Source organism: Choloepus didactylus, chromosome 17 (genome assembly GCF_015220235.1).
Source record: "Choloepus didactylus isolate mChoDid1 chromosome 17, mChoDid1.pri, whole genome shotgun sequence".
Classification (NCBI taxonomy): Eukaryota; Metazoa; Chordata; class Mammalia; order Pilosa; family Megalonychidae; genus Choloepus; species Choloepus didactylus.
In genome coordinates, this window is record NC_051323.1 from 52987820 (window position 1) to 53010041 (window position 22222).

Below are 22222 nucleotides of genomic sequence, written 5' to 3' on the forward strand. Positions count from 1 at the left end.
GCAAGTTCACATAAATAACACATTTTAATTATAAAATGAACAAGGAATCCCTTAAAGTTTAGTGTCAGGGATTATAAATGAGAGTTGAGTTTTACCAGTCTTAGCATCCAGTATAATTCCTTTATTTATTTTTTTCATTTTATATTATTGAGAAGAATCTTGATTCAAACAAGTAAATAATACTTTACTTGCTTGTTCAGTTAGCAGAAGCATAGATATCTGAATTTCAAAGAAAGATATGCTGAGCAACTTTCTTAATGAGCACAACACATTTATAAGAATTTATCTCCAGAACTTCAGCTTTTTCCACTGTCTGCAAAAAAAAGTTACTTGGACACCCCTCATTGCTATGTTGGTATTCTTCAACACAATAAAATTTTAATTTTACCTTTTCTACCCACAATCTGAAAGATTAAGCATTAACATAAAATACATAGAGTCACCTAAAAGTTTAGCTTAGCATCAATAAGGAGTTGAACTTTGATTAGCCTGAATGTTAATATATAAAAAGAGATTTATTTAAACTGGAGAAGATCAGAAGGACCAGAATCTCTTTATTTGGCAAATATAAGTGGGAAGGCTTTTATGGAATTATCAGGAAGACATAGAGCCTCCATTCCATCCCCACCCCCCTTTTTTTGGTACTTCAGCAGAACCTAAGAAACATGTTTGTGTATAATGCATTTTTAGAATATGTTAAAATAATTGAATATGTTAAGATAACTCTGAATCAGATTTTTGCATAATCTTTAAACTCTGATGAACAGTTTGAAAGCCTCTGTTATATAATAATATGTACTTGAGGAAAACAATTTTTTTGTTTAATCATTGGTCTTCTTTCTGTTTTATTTCAGCCTAAATCCATCTTTATACCACAGGAAACTCATTCTACTGAGGACGATAATCAAGGAACAATCAAGAGGTGTCCCACATCCGAGAGCCCAGCGAAACCATCCCACGTTCCACCTAGACCACCGCCTCCCAGATTACCCCCACAAAAGCCTGTTGCTTTAGGTGATTGGGCAAAAAGGGGGTGGGGTGCGTGAAGGTGGTAAAGTGTGTTATCAGGTCTTCTTACTGTCTGGGGCAGAAAATGAAGGAAATCTTTTAAGAGAGTATTAGAAATTCCCTTGAGGGAAGAAAGTAGGAAGACAGTAGCTGTAGAGGTGTTTTCTGCTTTTTGCATCATGGTTAGAAGTGTTTTTATGAAAGAGTTACCTGTGACCCAGTCTGGGATGTTTTGCCCTTTGTTTCCTATTTCATATTCAGCATTTTTCTTTTGAAGACCTATTTATGCCCAGTTCACAATTTATGTGCACTATGGAAACAGTAGCAAACCAACTATGAACAAACAAGGAAAATATGTTTTGGTTCTGTGCTACTTTTGTTTTAGAAAAGAAGAGGGTAGTTTGTCTAAACCCTGTTTTGTTCATGTAATCCTTTTTAGGGAAATGAATGTAACTGTTTGCTAGGTATTTGTCTCCTAATTAAATACTAGAGATTGCTGTTCTGGTACTATAAAGCGGTTCTATATTATCCAAAAGAAGCAGTTTTAAAAAGAGCTACTAAAAAGTTTCTTGGTAGCACACTATAAATTGCCCCTTCTCTGAAAATTGTTGTGAATTTGGTTTTTTGTTGTTTTTTTTTTTGTCTTTTTTAACTCAAACAAATACATGTACAACCTAAATTTAAATTTGTCTGTATACCAGAGAGATATAGAGGAAAACATATAAGACTTCTTACTTCTGTACTGAATATTCTGATTGTATAATCCCAAATGAAGGTTAAAACTGTCTTAGTTAATGTTTTTCTTTCCTACTTGATAATTTTCTGAATGAAAATTTTTAGTGAAATTTAATCCTTTTTAAATATATTTAAACATATCCTATTAAAGGAAATGGAGTGAGTTCCTTCCAGTTAAATGGTGAACGAGATGGCTCCTTGTACCAACAGAATGAACATAGAGGCACAAACCTTTCGAGAAAAGAAAAGAAAGATGTACCAGTAGGTATTGATATTTATAAGCTCTACTTGTATTTGTTTCTGTTTTCACTACTAAGTTAGTTTTGTACTAATTAGTGAAACTATATCAACTGAATATTTTATAATCAGTATGTTGTTATTTTAGTGTATTAATTATAGTGAGGTATAGATTACTTAAATCTTGGGGAAAAGGGTAACTTTGCTATGCTTGGCTTGAATATTGTCATTCTATTATTCATTATTATTTAGACCAAGTTTTGATATACATATTATAGAATGTGACCTCCTACATTCAGGTAAACATCTAGTATTACTGTGATTGTTCAGATAATAACTATTACTATTCTCACTGATTAGAATTGGATCTTAAAAGTTCCTCTTTCAGTCTCGAAGTTACAGAAAAAAGGACATGGGCAGATAAGGAAAGCTATATAGTTTCTCTCAAGACAAATTTCTAACTGTAGCTGACACAATTAATGATATTGCTGGTCTTACTCAAAAGAATACGTAATAAAGGGGAAAATTAAGATTATTTTCTAGTGGATATAAGAGGAAATTAGATTTAGCAACCATTCCTGTTAAAATGTTAAATAAAACATTATGATATATTATTAAAATATGAATATTATTTTCCAGGATCATAAGAAATTAATAATGTTAAACATTTGTGAAGAAATTATCACCAACCATAGGAAAATATATTCATATATATCATCATAGAATTTTAAAACAAAAGCAAAAAAAATCCTTAAAATCCCCAGTACTTTAACAGATGACAATGAGATCATGAACTGAGAGAGGGTATTTTTTGAAGTTTTGTATATATTAATATTTGTTGTTATTTTTATGGAATATATAACACATTTAATGTTTATGTGCTATAAATATGGTTTTGTGTGGTGATCCCATTGCCAAAGGCTTTTGTGTGATATTTTGTTGAGCTTTTTTTTTTTTTTTTTTTTTTTAAGATTTCACTACTTTTTTTTTGTAGTTCAGTTATTATTTGACTGAAGCTGTCCATTGTAACTTGTGAAATTTAGGGCATTTTTAATAAAAGTGTAAATGTCCTTTGGGAATAGGTTTTATGAAAATCTGACCAACCAAACAGTGCCTTTTTGCTTTCATCAGTTTAAATTTTAGCAGCCCTCCTAATCTATGAGTACAAACAAGCAGCTTGATGACTGCAAGACATTATGGTAGCCATTGAGAGATGAATGCATTTTTTTATGCGTGCATTTTTAGTTCACTTTTTTAATTAACTGTTTTCATTAGGATGAGGAACATGGCACTGTCATAGGATAAGCAATATCCATAGTATATTGAAACATGATTATGGTTTTTGCAGCTTCATGAAATGATTTATGGACAATTTTGATGATGCTTCAGTTAAATCTGAGAGTTATAAATCCAGGTCTTTCTAATAAAAATGATATTTTGCTAAAAGATGATTTTAAAATATAAATAAGGTAAATAATTTAGTATAATATAAAGGAACATCAGCATAAAAATATCAAGTACATCAATTTTCTGCTAAATAGAATCAAAAGTTTTCAGAAAACAGTGGCAATGATGTACGATAATGCCATACCTCCTCAAAAGCATATTTACAAAATAAAATATCACATAGTCTTAATTTCAGAAGTATCTAATAGTTACTCATATAAGTAGTACTATGCCAACTATTTCATTTGCATCATATGTATGAAATCAGTTGACAATAGTTTTTCAGTGTCATATATTGCATCTTTTAAATGATTCCAATTTATATCAGACTGAGAAAAAACAATTCCATATCTTGAAATGCTGCTATTAAAATTAACCTTGAAAGAAATCTATACTTGTATGAAATTCATGTTCAAAGTATAATCTATCCCAAGGAGATTCCCTCTCCAGGGGACAGATCATACCCTCTAGGAATATTGCCCCTTGGGAATGTCTCTGGCTTCTTGAGGATAACATGGGTGAGGAAATGTGCTTCTTTTGTTCTCCTTATATTGTCTGTATACTCTGACAAATAATTAAAATATATCTGAATTCATGAAAACTTAAAACTGCAATTGACAAAACACACTATAAACAAGGCTAAGATAATCTATGGACTGAGAGAAAATATTTGCAATAGATATAACACATAAAGTATTCAAACCTAAAATATAAAATATAGAGGGCCAATAAATGAGTAAAAGAGTCTCAATCTTCCTAGCAGTCAGAAGCATGCAAATTAGAAACACATGAGAAAATATTTTTCACTAATCAGTTTGATAATATTAAGTGTCTGTGAGACTCTATGGAACCGGGAACCCTCATACTGGTGGGTGTGATTTGACATGAGCACTTGGAAAGGCAGTTCGACAGTTAGTGTCTACTAAAATACGACAGCTACAGACCTCATGTTCTGGAAGTCTCACTGTACTGTACCCTAAAAAGTAAAAATTGACTCATGCACAAGAAGGCATGTATGGCTGTTCATTTTGACATTTTTAAAACAGTAAACTGTACAAAAAAAATTTCACAGTAAAAAAATTGTAACAGTGAACATTGACAATTATTTAAATATCCAGTAGCAACTAAAAAATAGTTAAATGAAATGTGTTATCTTCATACTATGCTGCAGTGTGATTGAACCAAATCTGAATGTATAGCTGTAGAATGCAAGACCCAATATTGTGGCAAAAATAAGTTGCTAAATAATGCGTAACTATGTGTGAAACACACACAAAAACAGTTCTCTGTATTTTGTATGAGGACATTTATATAAATGTATACAAAAAAAATCAGAAGGATACACAAATAGATGAGGTCTTATAAATGCCTAGAGAAAGATTTTGAAGGATACACGCCAAACTGGTTTTCTTTAGGCCAAATACTAGGAATAAATGGACTATGGAGGGATTATAAAGAACTTCAGCTGGATGTAGTTTTTTACAAAGAAACTGTATTCCTGTGATTTATTTGTTTAAGTCGGTGTTTGAAATATAGTATTGTTATGCAAAACAAAAGCAAAAAAGTATAATCGTGCATATGTTCTTTTTCTAGAAGCCTATTAGTAATGGTCTTCCCCCAACACCTAAAGTGCATGTAAGTAAAAAATATAAATTAATTGTTAAAAAATATAAAAAGTAATTGTTTGAATATTTACTTTTGGTTAGATTTTTTGCATGTTTGAAAGAACCTAAATTATTGTGAGAAAAATCTATGATTGCTAATTTAAATATTAATTGGTTGCATCTGAGAATTAGCTTTTCAAAATAAAATTATGATAAATTACACATTTTAAAGCCCCTTGATTAAAAAAATTTAACATCTTATTTGAATCTATTTTTGAAGAAATGTCGAAAGGGTATATAAGTATAATAGGAAGTACACAATGAAGATATGACATTTTTTTCCTAGCAGATTTCAATTATCCAAACATTAGAGTTTTAGAACTAGAAAGAACCTTGAAGGAGCATCTGGCCCAAGCCCCTTTGTAAAGGGCCCATTTTTTTCTTTGCCCATTAGTAAAACTGAATTGTAGTCCCAAGATCACAAAACTCCACCCAACTCCAGCTAGATCTAGAACTATAATTTAGATGTCCTGTATTATAGTCTGTTCCTTTTTTCATTAGATTTGTTGTCTTTTTTAGGATTAAAATTATGTTGACAGAGCTAGAGCTCAGCAGATATGAGTATCAGTATTAATGCCTACAGCAACTGTTAAAAAAAAATAGAGCCCAGACTTCAATTAGAGCTATGAATAAAACAGATCTGGTTAAGACTAGAACAAATCAGGCCAAAAGGTAAAGGTTGAAACTGATTGTATTCAAACTTCAACTCCCAGGTGACACCAAGGGAAGAGATGTTTATTTGGTGTAGGATCTATATTTTCTAAACATTATAACTTCTACAAGTCTGTTTGTTCAAACACTACAATTACATGGAATTTTGAATAGGAAGTGAGCTATGGTAGGTCTGTATAGGTTAGAGTGAAATAGTAACACATCCCAAAGTAATTTGGTCAGAGAATAAAAATATATATGCAGGGGTCCCCTGCAGAGCTGGGGGAAAATGTGGAAGTTTTAGACTTCCTCACCTGGATTATTGCTGATGTTCTCAAAAACACTAGGGACTGACGGCTTGATGTGCTGAGCCCTGTCTTGGGGCTGGCCCCTATGAAGCTTGTTGCTGCAAGGAAAGGCTAAACCTTTCCTTTTTTGCCTAAGAGTCTCCCCCTGAGTGCCTCTTTGTTAGTTCTCTAACTAAGCCACCTTTGCGGGTGATCTCGCTGTCCTCCCCCTTACGTGGGACCTGACTCCCAGGGGTGTAAATCTCCCTGGCAATGCAGGATATGACTCCCAGGGATGAATCTGGACCCGGCATCGTGGGATTGAGAAATTCTATCTTCTTGACCAAAAGGGGGATGCAAAATGAAACGAAATAAAGCTTCAGTGGCTGAGAGATTTCAAATGGAGTTGAGAGGTCACTCTGGGTGGACATTCTTACGCACTATGTAGATAACACTTTTTAGGTTTTAATGTATTGAAATAGCTAGACGTAAATACCTGAAACTATCAAACTCCAACCCAATAACCTTGACTCTTGAAGACAATTGTGTAACTATGTAGCTTACAAGGGGTGACAGCGTGATTGTGAAAACCCTGTGGATTGCACTCTGTTTATCCAGTGTATGGATAGATGACTAGGAAAATGGGAACAAAACCTAAATGAAAAATTGGGTGGGATTGGGGGGGGGGCGGCGTGATTTGGGTGTTCTTTTTTTATTTTTATTTTTTATTCTGATTCTGGTGTAAGGAAAATGTTCAAAAATAGATTGGGGTGATGAATGCACAACTATAAGATGTTACTGTGAACAGCTGATTGTACACCATGGATGATTGTATGGTATGTGAATATCTCTCAATAAAACTGAATTAAAAAAAAACTTATATTGAGTTGCTTAACAAAATACTAGCAAACTGAATCCAAAGACACATTTAAAGAATTAAACACCATGATCAAGTAGTATTTGCCCCAGAAATGAAAGGGTTGTTCAACTTAAGAAAGTCAACTAATACAACATTAATAGAACAAATTAAAAAAAAAAAACACTTGGCACAGAAATGGCATTTGGTAAAATTCAGCATCCCTTCCTGATCACAACAACTCAGAACACTAGGAATAGAAGGAAACAGCTAACATGATAAAGGACATCTATGAAAAACCCACAGCTAGCATCATACTCAATCGTTAAAAGACTGACAGCCTTCCTCCTAAGATTAAGAACAAGAGAGATGCCCACTATTACCTTCATCACTCATCATTGTACTAGAAGATTTAGCTAGAGCAATTAGGCAAGAAAAAGAAATAATAGGCATCAAAATAGGAAAGCAAGAAGTAAAACTTGTCCTTTTACACATGACATGATCCTCTACATAGAGAATCCTGAAAAATCTACAACAGAGCTCCTAAAGCTAATAAATAAATTTAGCATAGTGGTGGGGTACAATATCAGCACGCAAAAATCAGTGGTATTTCTATGTACTAGTAATCAACAATGTGAAGAGAAAATCAAGGGAAAAAATCCATTTGCAGTAGCAATGAAAATGATCAAATATATAGGAATAAATTTAACCAAAGATGTAAAGGACTTGTACACAAAAAACTATAAGACATTGCTGAAACAAATCAAAGAAGACCTAAATAAATGCTGAAACAAATCAAAGAAGACCTAAATAAATGGAAGGGCATCCTGTGTTTATGGATTAGAATACTAAATATTGTTCAGATGTCCAAAGCAATTTACAAATTCAACACAATTCATTTCAAAATTCAACAACTTTCTTTGCAGAAACGGAAAAACTAATCATCAAATTTATATGGAAAGGTGAGCCCCGGATGCAGGGATAAAATTGTGGCTCCAGACTGTGGATCTGGATGCAGGACACACAGACTCTGTCCCTGCCTTCAGGGAGGAAGGTTCAAATTGCCTTTAATGAAGTTCATGCCAGGGAATTGACAGTCAAGTCAGCAGAACAGCTGGCATAGAAGGAGAATGATTGACTTAGGATGAAGAAAGAGCAACTAAGGAACAGTTACCTCCAAGGATTATATAAATTGAGATACTACACATCATTACTTTCTGGGTGTCTTTTCTTGAATTTGTTTTAAATCCAGGAAATGTGATTGCTGGGTTCTGTTCTCAGATTTTCAAATTTTGAAATGTGGCTCCAGGGACTGGGAAATGTGCAGGTTTTTTGTAGAAGTGTTTATCACCTACAATTAATTGACTATCAGTAAGGAGATTACTGTAGATATTGTGTGTTGGCCTCATACAATCAGTTGTAGACCTTAAGAGTTAAATGTGCAGTTTCCTGGAGAAGATGAAATTCTGTCTCAAGACTTTAAAATCAACTCCTGATGAGTTCTCAGCCTGCTGGACTTCCCTATGTATTTTGAACTCACCAACCACACAATTATGTGAACCAATAACTTAAAATAAATATCCTAACACACACATATAGATACAAATATATCTTCTGTTTATTCTGTTCTGTGGAAAACAGTGACTGATTCAAGAATCTTCACAGAGGCCAAGTAATGCAATTGATGGTTATTCCGTCAAATGCGATGATTGCCCTTTTGTAAGAATAAGAAAGGGAAGGCATAATGATTAAAGAGACATGGTATTGAGCTAATCCTTCTCTTTCATTTTACTAGAAATTATTTAAAATATAAGAATCTATAAATAGTCACATAATATTATTTATTAATATGGTTTTAAAAATTTGTCAGACTTGAACACTGTGACCTTGAGTTAGGGGTTGTGAAAGAGGACAAGATGTCTCCAGTTTTTCTGCATAAGCCTTATATAATGTGACTTTTACATGATGTTTATGTATTGCTTTTTAAATTTAATAATATTTAAGTATTCATACATTATGATATCATTTATATGGCATTTCAGGAAAGGTGGTCCTGTAGAGATGGTAAACAGATCAGTAGCCAAGTTATGTAGGGGTATGTGAGGATTGATTAATTGATGTGTCTGTATACTTTAAAAGTAAATACCTTCCACTACACATTTGTCAAATTCATATAATTTTTAGCACACAGAGTAAATTTTTATGTATGGAAAACAAAAAAAAAAATTCAGAAATTGGAGGAACCCAGGGTGGCATGTAAGTCATGACAAAACCATCCACCTCTGTTAAAAAGTATAAAACAAACTATCTGCAGGTGATAGGGGCAGTGAGTTAAATCTGTAAGACCAAAGTTAAATCAAGTTGTACATAAGCACTGAATTCTAGTTGAGTTATTTCCCCTAGGCGAATAGGTTCACCTTTCTAAAACCACTGTATAATGTGGGCACTTGAGTTGAACAGGAATTGAATAACTCGATGGCTGATGGTCAGAGCCAGGTCTCTTGCTGTTGGAGTGGAAGGTTACAAATAAGCCAGGGGAGAAGTGAAAGAGTGAGCCTTGTAATAACGGATTAGTGTTGGACATAGTAGTATGAAACCATGTTTAGCAGCATACATATTCAGATGATTCCATATGTAAGATGAGCATTCAGAAACTTTCAGTTTCAGAAATAAGATTGTCCTAAAATCAAAAAGCAAAGAACGATGATTGGTTCATGTAAGTGGACACAGGAGTCAAATGAAAGAGCTCCTTTTAGCCAAGGGTATAAGAATTTGAGAAAAAATAAAGTAATATTATATTTTTATGGAACAAAATATAAAATATGTATTCACAAATCAATACTGAAGTAAATAAATGATTATTCAAATAAATAAACGGGCAGGATACATTCTGCCCTGTAGAAGATTTCCAGATAATTTAAGTGGAAACGAGGCCTTCAAGGAGGTGGGTCATAACCCTCCACTCCTTTAGTGAAGGTGGCATACAGTGACTTGATCCAAAGAGTCCCTATACTATGCCCTGGGGAAAAGAATAATTTCGCAGTGGAGAAACCTGACAAATACTCTCTCAGCTAGGTTTTTGAAATTAACATCAACAGTGAGAAGTCATCCTGAGAACATGGGCCTTTGTTAAGAAGTGATAAAGGTGGAATTTTCCCTCCATAGTTTTCCACTCAAAAACACACGACTCCAGGACAAAAATCAGAACTCTGTATCGAATCAAATCAGTACCCCTCCAAGCTCTCAATGTCATTAAAAATAAATTCTGAGAAACTCTCACTGCCAAGAGGAGCCCAAAGAGACGTGAAGACTGAATGCAATGTGATATTTTGAACAGGATCCAGGCACAGAAAATATTAAATGTAACAACTGGGATTAAATCCTAATACTGAAAACAATATGGGGTATATGAAAATTCTCTATGCTGTCTTCACATTTTTTTCTGTAAACCTAAAACTATTAAATGAAAAAAAAAGTTTATTAAAACATTGTTTTATTTCTCTAACAAAAAAATATTTTTATTTGGAAAGGTAAGGGATCCCATATAGCGAAAGCCGTTTTGAAAAGAAGAACAGAGTTAGAGGACTTACACTTCCCAATTTAAAAACTTATTGCAAATCTACAGTAATCAAAACACCATGGTACTGGCACAAAGACAGGGATATAGAGATAATAGACCTGTGGAATTGAGTTGAGAGCTCAGAAATAAACCCTCACACCTGTTTTTGACAAGGGTACCGGGTCCGCTCAATGGGAAAAGAATAGTCTCTTCAACAAATGGTGCTGGGAAAACTGGATATCCATATGCGAAGAATGAAGGTGGACTCCTACCTCACACCATATACAAAAATTAACTGGAAATGAATGAAAGACCTAAATATGAAAACCAAAACTATAAAACTTCTAGAAGAAAACATAGGGAATCATCTTCACGACTGTGGGATAAGTAATGATTTCTTAGACTTTGCATGAAAAACAGAAGCAGCAAAAGAAAAATAGTTAAATGAGACTTCATCAAACTTTAAAACTTCGTGTATCAAAGGACTTTGTTAAGAAAGTAAAAAAGGCAATCTGCAGAATGGGAGGATATGTTTGGAAATCATATATCTGATAATGCTTTAAAATCCAGAATGTAAAAAGAAATCCTACAACTCAACAACAAAAAGACAACCCAGTTAAGAAAATGAGAAAAAAGACTTGAATAGACATTTCTCCAAAGAAGATATACAAATGACCAGTAAACATGTGAAAAGATACTCAGTGCCATTAGTCGGGAAATGCAAATCAAAATCACAATATGATACCATCTCACATCCACTAGAATGAGTATTTTAAAAATGGCTGAGTATTAGAGAGGATGTGAAGAAATAGGAACATAACATTGTTGGTGAGAATGTAAAATACAGCCACTGTGGAAGACAGTTCGCAATTCCTCAGAAAGTTAAGCATGGAATTACCATTAGACCTGGCAATCCCACTTCTAGATATTTACTCAAAGGAATTGAAAGCAGGGACTCAGATACTTGCACACCAATGTTCATAGTGACGTTATTTTTAATTGCCAAAAGATGGAAACAATCCAGGTGTCCATCGGCAGATGAATGGATAAACAAAATGTGATAGATACATGCAATGGAATATTATTCAGCCTTAAAAGGGAATATTATTCAGCCTTAAAATGGAATATTATTCAGCCTTAAAAGGGAAAGAATTTCCTTCCAATGAAATTGGAACCTTCCAATTTCCAATTTCATTGGAATTTCCTTCCAATGAAATTGGAACCTTGAAGACATTGTGTTGAGTGAACCTTGAAGACATTGTGTTGAGTGAACTAAGCCAGACACACAAGGACAAATACTTGATGATTTCACTTACATGAAATAAGCAGAATATGTACATTCATAGAGTAAGAAACTAGAATACAGGATACCAGGGCCCAGGTTGGGGAAGGGAATGGAGGTCATTGTTTAATTGATACTGAGTTTCTGTTTGTGGTGATAGAAAAGTTTTGGCAATGGATATTAGTGATGGAAACCACAACTTTGTGAATGTAATTAACAACACTGAATTGTATATAGGAAAAGGGATAATATAAAGGGAAATGTTTGGTAGGCTGTAAAACTGTGCAACACAAAGAGTGAACCCTAATGTAAACCATAGGCTAAAATTAATAGCACAATTATACTAATACTGTTTCAACAGTTGTAGCAGTGTTACCACACTTAGGCAGAATGTTAGTAATAGGGAAAACTGTGAAAGAAGGGGTTATGTGGGAACTGTACTTTCTACATGATTCTTCTGTAAACCTTCAATTGCTGTAATTTTTAAAAACATTTAATTTTATATTGTCAGTGTAATTTTAAGTTAATATTTATAGAACTACATTTTCACTGCTACAAATCCATAATCCAAGCCCTTATGTAATGCTAGTTTAGATTATGTCCATAGTTTTTCTAGTTTTTAACCTCTTGATTCTTTTAGCCTTTTTACTTTTTAACTCTCCTTTTAAATATAGTACAAAAATCCAAATATTCTATCATATCTAACAAAATTAAAAAGTTTTATTGTAAAGGGCTCCCAAGCCCAGCAGAGTTATATGCACAATAGGGACAAAACTTCCTTTTTGGCTATAAGATAAAACTCTTACCTCAGGTATGCAGTTTGTCAGGGAAGAACTGGTAAGAATGGAATGCCAGATAAGATGTGTGTATACACATTAGCTTAAAGTTGGCACTGGCTTGATTATTTCCTGCCTCCTTTTGTCATTTGGATTTCTAGGGGTCAGCAGTACCTTAACATGGGAATTTTGGTAGCTATCTTAAAATGTAATTATTGGAATTAGTTGAGCAATACAGTTTCTGCTTTGATACGTTAAAAGCATTTTTTATTCGTTTGTTGGCTGCCACCTGATGGAATTGCCAGGCTAAGTTTTTTTTATATATATACTAATAGGTTAGGTATATTTTTGATCAGTTTCTATGAGTAAAAAGGAAATTTTAAGTTTCAATGTTTTGATTATTTTATGTTAATACTTTTAATTGACTGTAGTTAAGAAGCGACATATTCTCTCCCAGTGTTCTTGAAGAAAACATTCCTGCTCTAAAATGATGCCCATTGCTGTTCTTTTAATTTAGCACAAAATGACAAATACAGAAATTTCTTTTGACTAGATATGTTTGTCATTACTTTTCCCCCAAGTTGTTGGTAGTGAAAATGATTAAATGAGAAAGCTTTCTTATGCCTTAAGTATTCATTCTATCCAGAACAATAATTTAAAATGAACATTCACTCTTTTGAGACATAATGGAAAGTTCAAAGGAGACATATTACTATCATGTCATTATAAGGTATTTATTATCTGAAAGATTTATAAATGGGCTTGATAAATATTAACATCAATGAGTAAAACTTTTAAAGGAATCTTTCCAGGAAAAATAATCAATTTATGATTTAAAAAAAAAAAAAGTCCTGTACATTTTGTAATTGTAGTACATAAATGAAGTTCAAATCAACCATGTATCTTTCACTTTATAATATTTAAATTCAACAGTTGATACCATCTTTAGGCTCATGAAACAATGGGAAAAAATATTCACCTTTGTAGAATATTATTGTTTCCTTATTACCATGGAATATTGTATTGCTTTTAATGTGGGGTGTGTAAATGATATTATTCCTTTAAGCAAATTATTCTGAATAATCAATTGCTATTACTGCCTTTTTGTTAAGAAGACAGAAAAATTTAAATGACCAATTTTTTTTTCTTCCTCTTTTATCAGTTGTCAGTCATTGTTGTGCCTGGAAATTTGTGGTTAGAACCTTAGGCAAATGAGTATGATTTGGTACATTTTTTTCTGTATGTTAGATGATCAAAATTTAAGTTTACCCTCTGTAATCTCTCACATTAAAATAGAAAATAATTACATTTCATTTTATATGTAAGATTTGTCACTGTTTCATATTGGTTGTTTTTCCAGATGGGTGCGTGTTTTTCAAAGGTTTTTAATGGTTGTCCCTTGAAAATCCACTGTGCAACATCATGGATAAACCCAGATACAAGAGGTAGTACTGTATGTTTGTATCAGCTATCTTTCTGTTTTAAACTGGGTGTGTGAAAGGATCTCTAACCTTAGAAGGGACCATAATCAGAATAGTTATTATTAGGAGCTAAAGACTATGTGTGCTCCTTCTCTTGCTGTGTATCTGTATCTTAATATCTGTTTATCTATGTAAGCTGTCTGGTTATATAAGATACACAGAAACACATACACCTGTGTTCCTTATTGAATCTTCTAAAATCCAACAGGATGTAGGTCCTTTTATTTCACAGGTTGGGAAACTGCAACTCAGAGGTTCATTTTTTTTCACAGCCAATCAATGGCAGAGCTGTGGCTTGACCCCAGTTCTGTCTGACCATGAAGCTTATTCTATAATCTGCCTGTACTAGTCCTAAATATCGAGCAATTTAGGAGCCCTCTTAGCATTCTATGTTGTTCTCAGCATACTTCAGTTTAGTTTAGAGAAGTTCTTGAACTGTTCTTATCTTTAAAAACACATCAGACAGGGCCATGGCCAGGCTTTTAACATCTAAAAGGTATTGAGTACGCTAGCAGGTACCCAAGTTAGTTAACCTTGTTAATAAGCTGTGGTCAGACCCTGGTTTTTGATGTTAGTGTTTATAAGAGGCCATCTGCAAAAATATTTTGAGTCCGTGTCTAGTTGTTCATGATTTATATTCTGTATGTCACTTGTTTATCGTCTCTTAAGGATGCAGGCTCTTTGCCAGTCCATAGCACCCTCTGATGAGTGAGTAGGCCTAGCATGCCACTCTTCAGAGCCTCCCTGACATAAAAGTTTTCTTCATTACTTTAAGGCTAATATTTAAAATAAAAATAAAAAGAAGTACTTTCTACCTATAAATCAGAATAATTCTTTTCCTTGTAAATTAACGTATTTACTGAATTTTAAGGTATATAATCACTTTTTAAATATTTTATTTATCAAAATCAGTGGGTTATTTTTGTTATTCAGATCAGTACTTGATATTTGGTGCTGAAGAAGGGATTTATACCTTGAATCTTAATGAACTTCATGAAACATCAATGGAACAGGTAAGTTATTTTGTATTTTCCTTTTACCCTTTTTTAAAGTTATAAGTGGACAATAAAGAGGTTTCAGTTGTCTGGTTTGCTGCCTCTTTTATTCATAAAACCTTTATGGACCATGTTCTATGTACCAGGTACTGAAGACAGATTCAAAGAACTATTCCATACCCTTGAGAAGCTCATAATCTAATAGGGGAAACAGAACATGCCTTGTAGTTTACAGTATAAACCAGCAATTGCCACACTCAGCGTTAGGTGCCACACTAGAAATGGGTGCGGGACACATAGGCGGGAAGGACAGTGCTGCCAGGTAGCATGTGGCATACAGAGGCCAGTTTGAAGGATGAGATAATGCATTCAGTTGGGTCGTGTTGAGTTTTTGGTGCCTGTGAAATGTGTAGCTAATTCTCCTTTATCTATATTTATTGATTATGAATACAATGGAGAGAAAAGTCCATAAACAATAATTTCTTCATAACCAAACATTTCCATCTTTTCTCATCCCAACTTTTTTTTAAACCAGATTCTCTAACAAGAATCTAGACTCTGTGAAATAAATTTATTTTATAGATGTATTTATAAAGATACAAATCTTTTAACTCCGAAGTGGTATATAGTGAAATGGCTGAACAGTACATAAGAACAAAGGAATAAAGAGAAGAAAAGGATCTAGTTCTTTATAATAATTAGCAAGTAATTTAAAAGTTTTAGTATTTTTCTTGGATTTATTAGGATGTCTAAAAATCTTATTATTGGTTAATTATTGTAAGGAATGGAACCAACTTCATGTGTAGATGGAATAAGCATTTATCAACCTAATTTCTACAGGACTCAAGCGAAGGCACCTGTCAACCCCACCCAGCCCCAGTTTGCAATAGCTCCCCTTCGTAGGTGCCTGAGCATTTGAAATTGCACTATTAGAATAATATTTTCTGAGCTAGACATTGTCCTTCACAGTGAATAATTTTCCCTTTCAGAAGAAACCTGCAAGAGTAGAGAATGAGTATATGTGAGATCCTGAATTTTTTTTTATCTTACTGTGAAATTGATTATTCATTTGGATTTCTCTGTATTCCAAGGGACACTGGTTTGTGTGACTCTGCTTAGATAGAGCAGAGTTTAGCTGAAAGTTGAGAAAATAACACAAAGCAGGGTTCTGATTTAAAATTTTATCTGCTTTCATTATTTAAGCTAATATTTATTGAGTGTTCAATGTGCGCCAGAGACTTCTGAGTACTTTTTTTTACAAGGAGTAGCTTGCTTAGTCATCACCACTCCATGGGGCATGGGTATTCCATTTTACAGATACGAACAGTGAGACACAGAGATTAAATAATTTCCCAATGGGAAAGCAGATAACCTGAAACTAGGCAGTCACGCCACACAACCTACCCTTGTTAATTATCATATTATTTTGTTAAACTGCAAGTTTCTAGAGGAAGTAGACAAATCTAGAAAAGTTTTAATAAATGTGGTTTAAAATGAAAATCAGAAGTGAAATCTAATGCTAATATAATTTTGCATAAATAACTTTCTTTGGTCCGTATGTTGATAATATGAAAGGAATTTGTGTCTTGCCCCCGTGACTTTACATATGCTCGCTTTAAATAAGAAAACCCACTTATATAAATATATATATAAATACATGATACTAGAAATAGCCTCAAAATAAACCATTGGTTTGGTACTAAAGAAGTAGTTTTTAAGTATGTATTTGTATGAAAATAAACCCAGTTCAACACTGAATTAAAGAAAAATCAGTTTCTTGCTGTTTGGTGACATGTACAGCTATATGGTCTAGGATAGGTCATTGCCTCTATCTCTGCCTAATTCTATCAATATAGTGGTGAATTCCCAAATCTGTCTTGAATTTTTAATGAAAAGCATAAAGTAGGAAATGTGTGTCGGTGTTCATTGAGTCTGAGGCACAACTCCAGGCACACTTTCCAAATTAAAAACTATGTGGCAATGCCACATTTTCCTTATTTGGCGAAATGAGTAGTATTATGTGAGTATATTTTCCAAATAAATGAAAGTCAGATTTTATTTGTATTATTGTTTATTTCAGTTTTATTCATATGTTTTACTTTGTTGCTCCTCTTTTATTGGCAGAACTTAATTTACCATTTCTCTCTTAATTATTCAGTGGCTTTGTGCTGTAATAAATTAATGTCCTCGGAGGCCTTGATGTGTTGCGTCATTCATCTCTTCTCTCCTTTCCCTATCCTCATCCCAGTCTGTTTTGGAGTAACCTAATAGGAATTGCCAGAGCAAACCCAGCACTCAGGCTAGTTTCTAACAAGTGCCCAGGGGTGCTGCCGGTCCAGGGAGCACTTTGAGAACCTCTGATGCTCATAATGAAATGTCTTAGTGAGAGTAGTTATTTTTTTTTCCTTCAAAATATGTGGACTGTGTTCTATGAAATTCGCTTTTTTTTTTTTTGCCCTGAATACTAACCACTGTGAAGTTTCTAGGGGTGCCTCTCAATTCTTATGTACTAGATTTCAGTTGCAAATTCCATATATATAGATATCCTTTATGATTTGTACATTTTCATCTTATTCTCTCTGCCTTTTTTTTTCCCTTACCTAGTGTCTTCACATCCTCTGTACTACCACACCGTGATCCTTTTCTTGTATCCCTTAGACTCTAGAAGGTCCTGCATGTCCAGATGCCTAGAGAGATGCATTTCTTGGGCGTACATAGGAGAATCTTAGAGCTAAGCCTAATTATTCAACCCACCACCAAAATAAAGGAATAGACCTTTGAACAAGTTATTTTTCCCTGTACAGTTTCAGATTTCATAGTCCTTGTCACAACACCCTAAGACTTAAATACTGAAATTACATTGCAAATTTATTTTCTCCCATATTAATGTGTGTATCATGTTTTAAAAGCTATGTAAAATAAATTTCTATTAAAAAGAAGTTATTTTTTAAGAACTTGCCTGTTATTTGATAGCTTACATGGTTAATAAATATGTATTTACTATTGTTTATTACTCTTTGTAAGCGTTGTACATTTTTTTTACCAGCTATTTCCCCGAAGATGTACATGGTTGTATGTAATGAACAATTGCTTACTATCAATATCTGGTAAGTCGTTAGTTTTTAAATATCTTACAGTTGTACCTGTTTGTATTATCAGTTTTTATGTCATATTTCTTTTTCTCTACAGGTAAAGCATCTCAGCTTTATTCCCATAATTTACCAGGGCTTTTTGATTATGCAAGACAAATGCAAAAGTTACCTGTTGCTATCCCAGCACACAAACTCCCTGACAGAATACTGCCCAGGTAATTATACATTTAATTATGTTTTTATCCCTATCCTTAGAGATATGTTGGTACTTCCTAAGCAATACGCTACAAAAAGTGAAAGAGCACTCAGTTTGGGTAGTAGATATCACGTATAATGAAAAAAAATTATAAGAAAATTTTTTTCTAATTGTTTTTATTATGGTAACATACGTAAACATAAAATTTGCATCTTAACCATTTTTACATTCTTTTTTAAATTAGAGACGTAGTTTTACAGAAAAGTCCTGCAGAAAATACAGTTCTCATATACCCTCCTTACAGACAGGTTTTTCCTATTATTGACACTTTGCATTATAACACTTGATCAAAATATTATTAAAATTATACTGTTAACTATTGTTCATAGCTTACATTAGGGGTCACTGTTTGTATTGAACAGCCCTATAGTGTTTTTTTTGTTGTTGTTGTTTTTAATTTTTATTCTAGTATCATATATACACCTAAAATTTCTCCCCCTTTCAACCACGTTCTAATATATAATTTCTTGGTGTTAATCACATTAACATTTTCTACCATCACCTTCATCCATCACTAAAACTTTTTCATCACTTTACCCATTAAACACTAACTCCCCATTCTCTATCCCTTCCCCAGCCCCTGGTAATCTGTGTTCTAGTGTCTGACTCTGAATTTGATTATTTTACTTGAATGAAAAAAACATTGTTTGTCCTTTAGTATCTGGCTTATTTCATTCAACATAATGTCTTCAAGGTTCATCCATATTGTTGCACGCAGCAGAATTTCATCCCTTTTTACAGCTGAGTAATATTCCATTGTGTGTATGTACCACATTGTGTTTATCCATTCATTGTTGGTGGACACTTGAGTTGCTTCTATCTTTTGGCAATTGTGAGTAACGCCACTGTGAACAACAGTGTGCAATACCTGTTCAAGTTCCTGCTTTCGCTTCTTTTTTTTATATGCCTAAAAGTGGTAATTCTATGTTTAACTTTTTGAATAACCACCAAACTGTTTTTCACAGTGGCTGCACTAAGAAATAATTTATTTTCACAAGTATTTATCACATTCTTGTTCTAAAGTTAATCTGCTTCATACTTTACAATCAAAAATTTTCTCTGTGAATTTTTAATTCTTTTTTTCTACAAGGTTAAAACTAAATTTTTATTCTGTAATTTGCTGCTAATTTTATATCACAGTGCTTCTGCTTTTGACATTTATGTTAACTTGTATAGAATAATTTTTCTCAAATTTCATTTTCTAAACTTAGAAAATCAAAATGATTTCTTAAAGTTTTTCACATTAGGAGATAATTATTTAGAAATTTAAGGGCTTACTTTTCTATTTAAGGAATTTTTAATAATGTTATACTGTTCCCTTTGGTTATTATAATATTGGACCTCATTTGTTAACTAAAAAGTCTCTGGGTCTGGTATAAATTGTGTTTTACAAACTTTATAGTATAACCAGTCTCCTTCATGTTTGTTGTACAGTAACTAAAGTAAGACCTCAGTTTTCCGGTACCTCAAGTATCTGTTGTTCTCGATTGCCAGATTAACAGTATAGCTAAGATTTGCCATTTTGTGTATAAAAACTCCTTAAAAATTAATCTTTTGATGAAGATCATTTAAAAATACACAGCATTGTGAATAGTTGATTGTACATCATGGATGATTGTATGGTATGTGAATATATTTTAATAAAGCTGAGTTTAATTTTAAAAAAATACACAGCATGCTTTTCTGTCTTCTTAGAATAGATTATCTGACATAATTGGATCTTTTCTTGATGGGTCAGAGTTGTGATTATGAATTTAATTTACATTGTGCTGTATTGTTAGACTTGTGGTTGAAGTTAGCAGTGTTGCCCCAAAACTGAGTTTGGGAAATTTCTTTCTTCCCATATAGTTCCTCTGCCCTTGTGTGCTTACATATAGCACCTCTCCATCCAAACTTCCCACTTGATATCCCTAAACTCCTATGGGCATGGACGCTGACCACCAGGCTTTAGAGTACATGAATTTAAAGCCCCCAAGGACCATAACACGTATAAACTTAAATGGAGTCACTTTTTGGGATCTCTGTTAGTCAGTAGAGAGACCTTTTTGTTTATTTGTTTTTAGTTTGTGTTCAATTCTTTAGATTTTTACTGAATACATTAGTGGATAGGAAGCATCCCAGTTTATGGATGATATATAATTAAATAAGATATCACTCCTTCCTTTAAGGTGCTTCCATACAATAAAATTTTATATCTGGGAGTATTTCACCTACAAGTTACTATTTCAGGGATTTTTATATCAGTATGTCTTTAGTTGTTAGTAGCACCGACAAATATGTCCTTCCCACTTTCTTCAGTTTCATTATCTAGTAATCTATTACCGTAAAATCTACTCTTGGTTCTCTCATTTAGTGGCAGGAAATCTAAAAATCCTTTTTGCATAATATTTTATGTATGTATTACCACCCTTCTGTCATACAGTGAGCACAATTTAAACTTCCTTTGAGCACCTTGTAATGCCTCATGGTTTCATTCTAGTGACAGGTGCTCTTTGTACCATGTTGTAATTCTGCTTTAGTAAAGCTTTGGAATCCAGGTAGGCTTCATTAAATCCTGTAGTACCCCTTACTTCGATAAGTCACACAGTCTCTCCTAAGGTATTTGTCTGCAAAATGGAACCAGTGTACCTGTCTTGCAGAGTAATTTTGGAAATGATAAATTAGAATGTGATATGTCTGCCATGGTTTCTGGCACTTAGTAGCCTCTCATTAAGTAGAACTCTTGTCATCATTATCAGGCATGCTAAACTGACCGGTTTCTGTGGTGTGCCCCTAAAATATCCTACATTAAATTCATCATTACAAGTGTTGGTTACCTTAGGATTCCAGTTAATTGGGTGCTGGTAAAATAACCTTCTTGTAAAATCATGACTAAAATTAAGGCAAGTATGTAAGTAGATCAGTATAAAATATTGATTAAATTTTTATGTTTCATTGTGCTGCCCATAAATGTATTTTGATTCGTTTCATGATTACTGAGTGTAAGCCATACTTAATTGCTGATTTTTCTCTTCAGTTAGTGGTCTCTTAGAACCTGGCAGTCAGTTAATCATCCTGGGTTTTGACCCAGTCAATAGCTTAAACCCTAATGTAGCTTTGGGAGTCAGAGGACAAGTTCCCAAGTGTGGACCAGGAATATTCAACCTGTTGCCAGTAGAAATCTATCAGCTGCTTGGTTCAGGTTTTTAAAAAATCTAAAAAGCCCTTTGGTTCAAAACAGTTTGGTTAAGGGGATGGGAATGTTACGTTTAAGCTGTGTGAAACTCCCAGTGTATATGAAAGGGACATTTCCATAATTATGAATTTATTAATTGAAATGTAAAACTTTCTAATACACAGATAGCCAGGCATTTGAAAGCAGTATGTTCTAGATGGCCATTGTAGAACCCAGTTCCTGACTAATATCTGTATCATCCAAAAGTATCAAAATATTTCTAATTCACACAGATAAGGACTTCCAAATGGTAACAATTTTAACAACTCACTGTTCAAACTTATAATGCCTTCATTTAAACTGATTGTAGGGTAAATGAGAAATAGATTTTTCTTTCTATAAGTGCTCAAGTCAGATAGACTGAAACACTAGATTAGAGTTCTTTACCCCCAAGTTGCTAACTGTATGATCTTGAGCAAATTACTAAATATAAGCTTCAGATTTCTATGCTGTCTCCTACCTCATAGCATTATTAGGGGGACTAAATAAAACAGGATATGTAAAATGCCTGTCATATAGTAAGAATTCAGAAAATGTTAACTATAATTATTATAGGTTTTCATAAATATATGAAAGTCAGTATGCAAAATATACTAAAGGCTAAAATTACAATACCACGTGTTATATGCTTGGTGTTATAACTTAGCTGCCAATATACAGTGACAAGACCATCCATCAAGAAG

General features: G+C 33.3%; 1 protein-coding gene and 1 non-coding gene across 4 annotated transcripts in view; both read left to right on the plus strand.

Annotated features, from left to right (window-relative positions):
* Positions 1-22222, plus strand: part of MAP4K3 (mitogen-activated protein kinase kinase kinase kinase 3) — a 194672-nt gene that overhangs the window by 140106 nt on the left and 32344 nt on the right. For all 3 annotated transcript variants that reach the window (XM_037807757.1, XM_037807758.1, XM_037807759.1), the window contains 7 exons: positions 855-1014; positions 1895-2004; positions 5020-5061; positions 13862-13946; positions 14916-14995; positions 18024-18084; positions 18167-18284. In XM_037807757.1, coding sequence (XP_037663685.1) covers positions 855-1014; positions 1895-2004; positions 5020-5061; positions 13862-13946; positions 14916-14995; positions 18024-18084; positions 18167-18284 — 656 coding nt within the window. The remainder of the gene's footprint in view (positions 1-854; positions 1015-1894; positions 2005-5019; positions 5062-13861; positions 13947-14915; positions 14996-18023; positions 18085-18166; positions 18285-22222) is intronic.
* LOC119513024 lies at positions 3854-3989 on the plus strand. Its single transcript, XR_005212531.1, has one exon. It is a non-coding gene; the product is annotated as a small nucleolar RNA SNORA67 (small nucleolar RNA).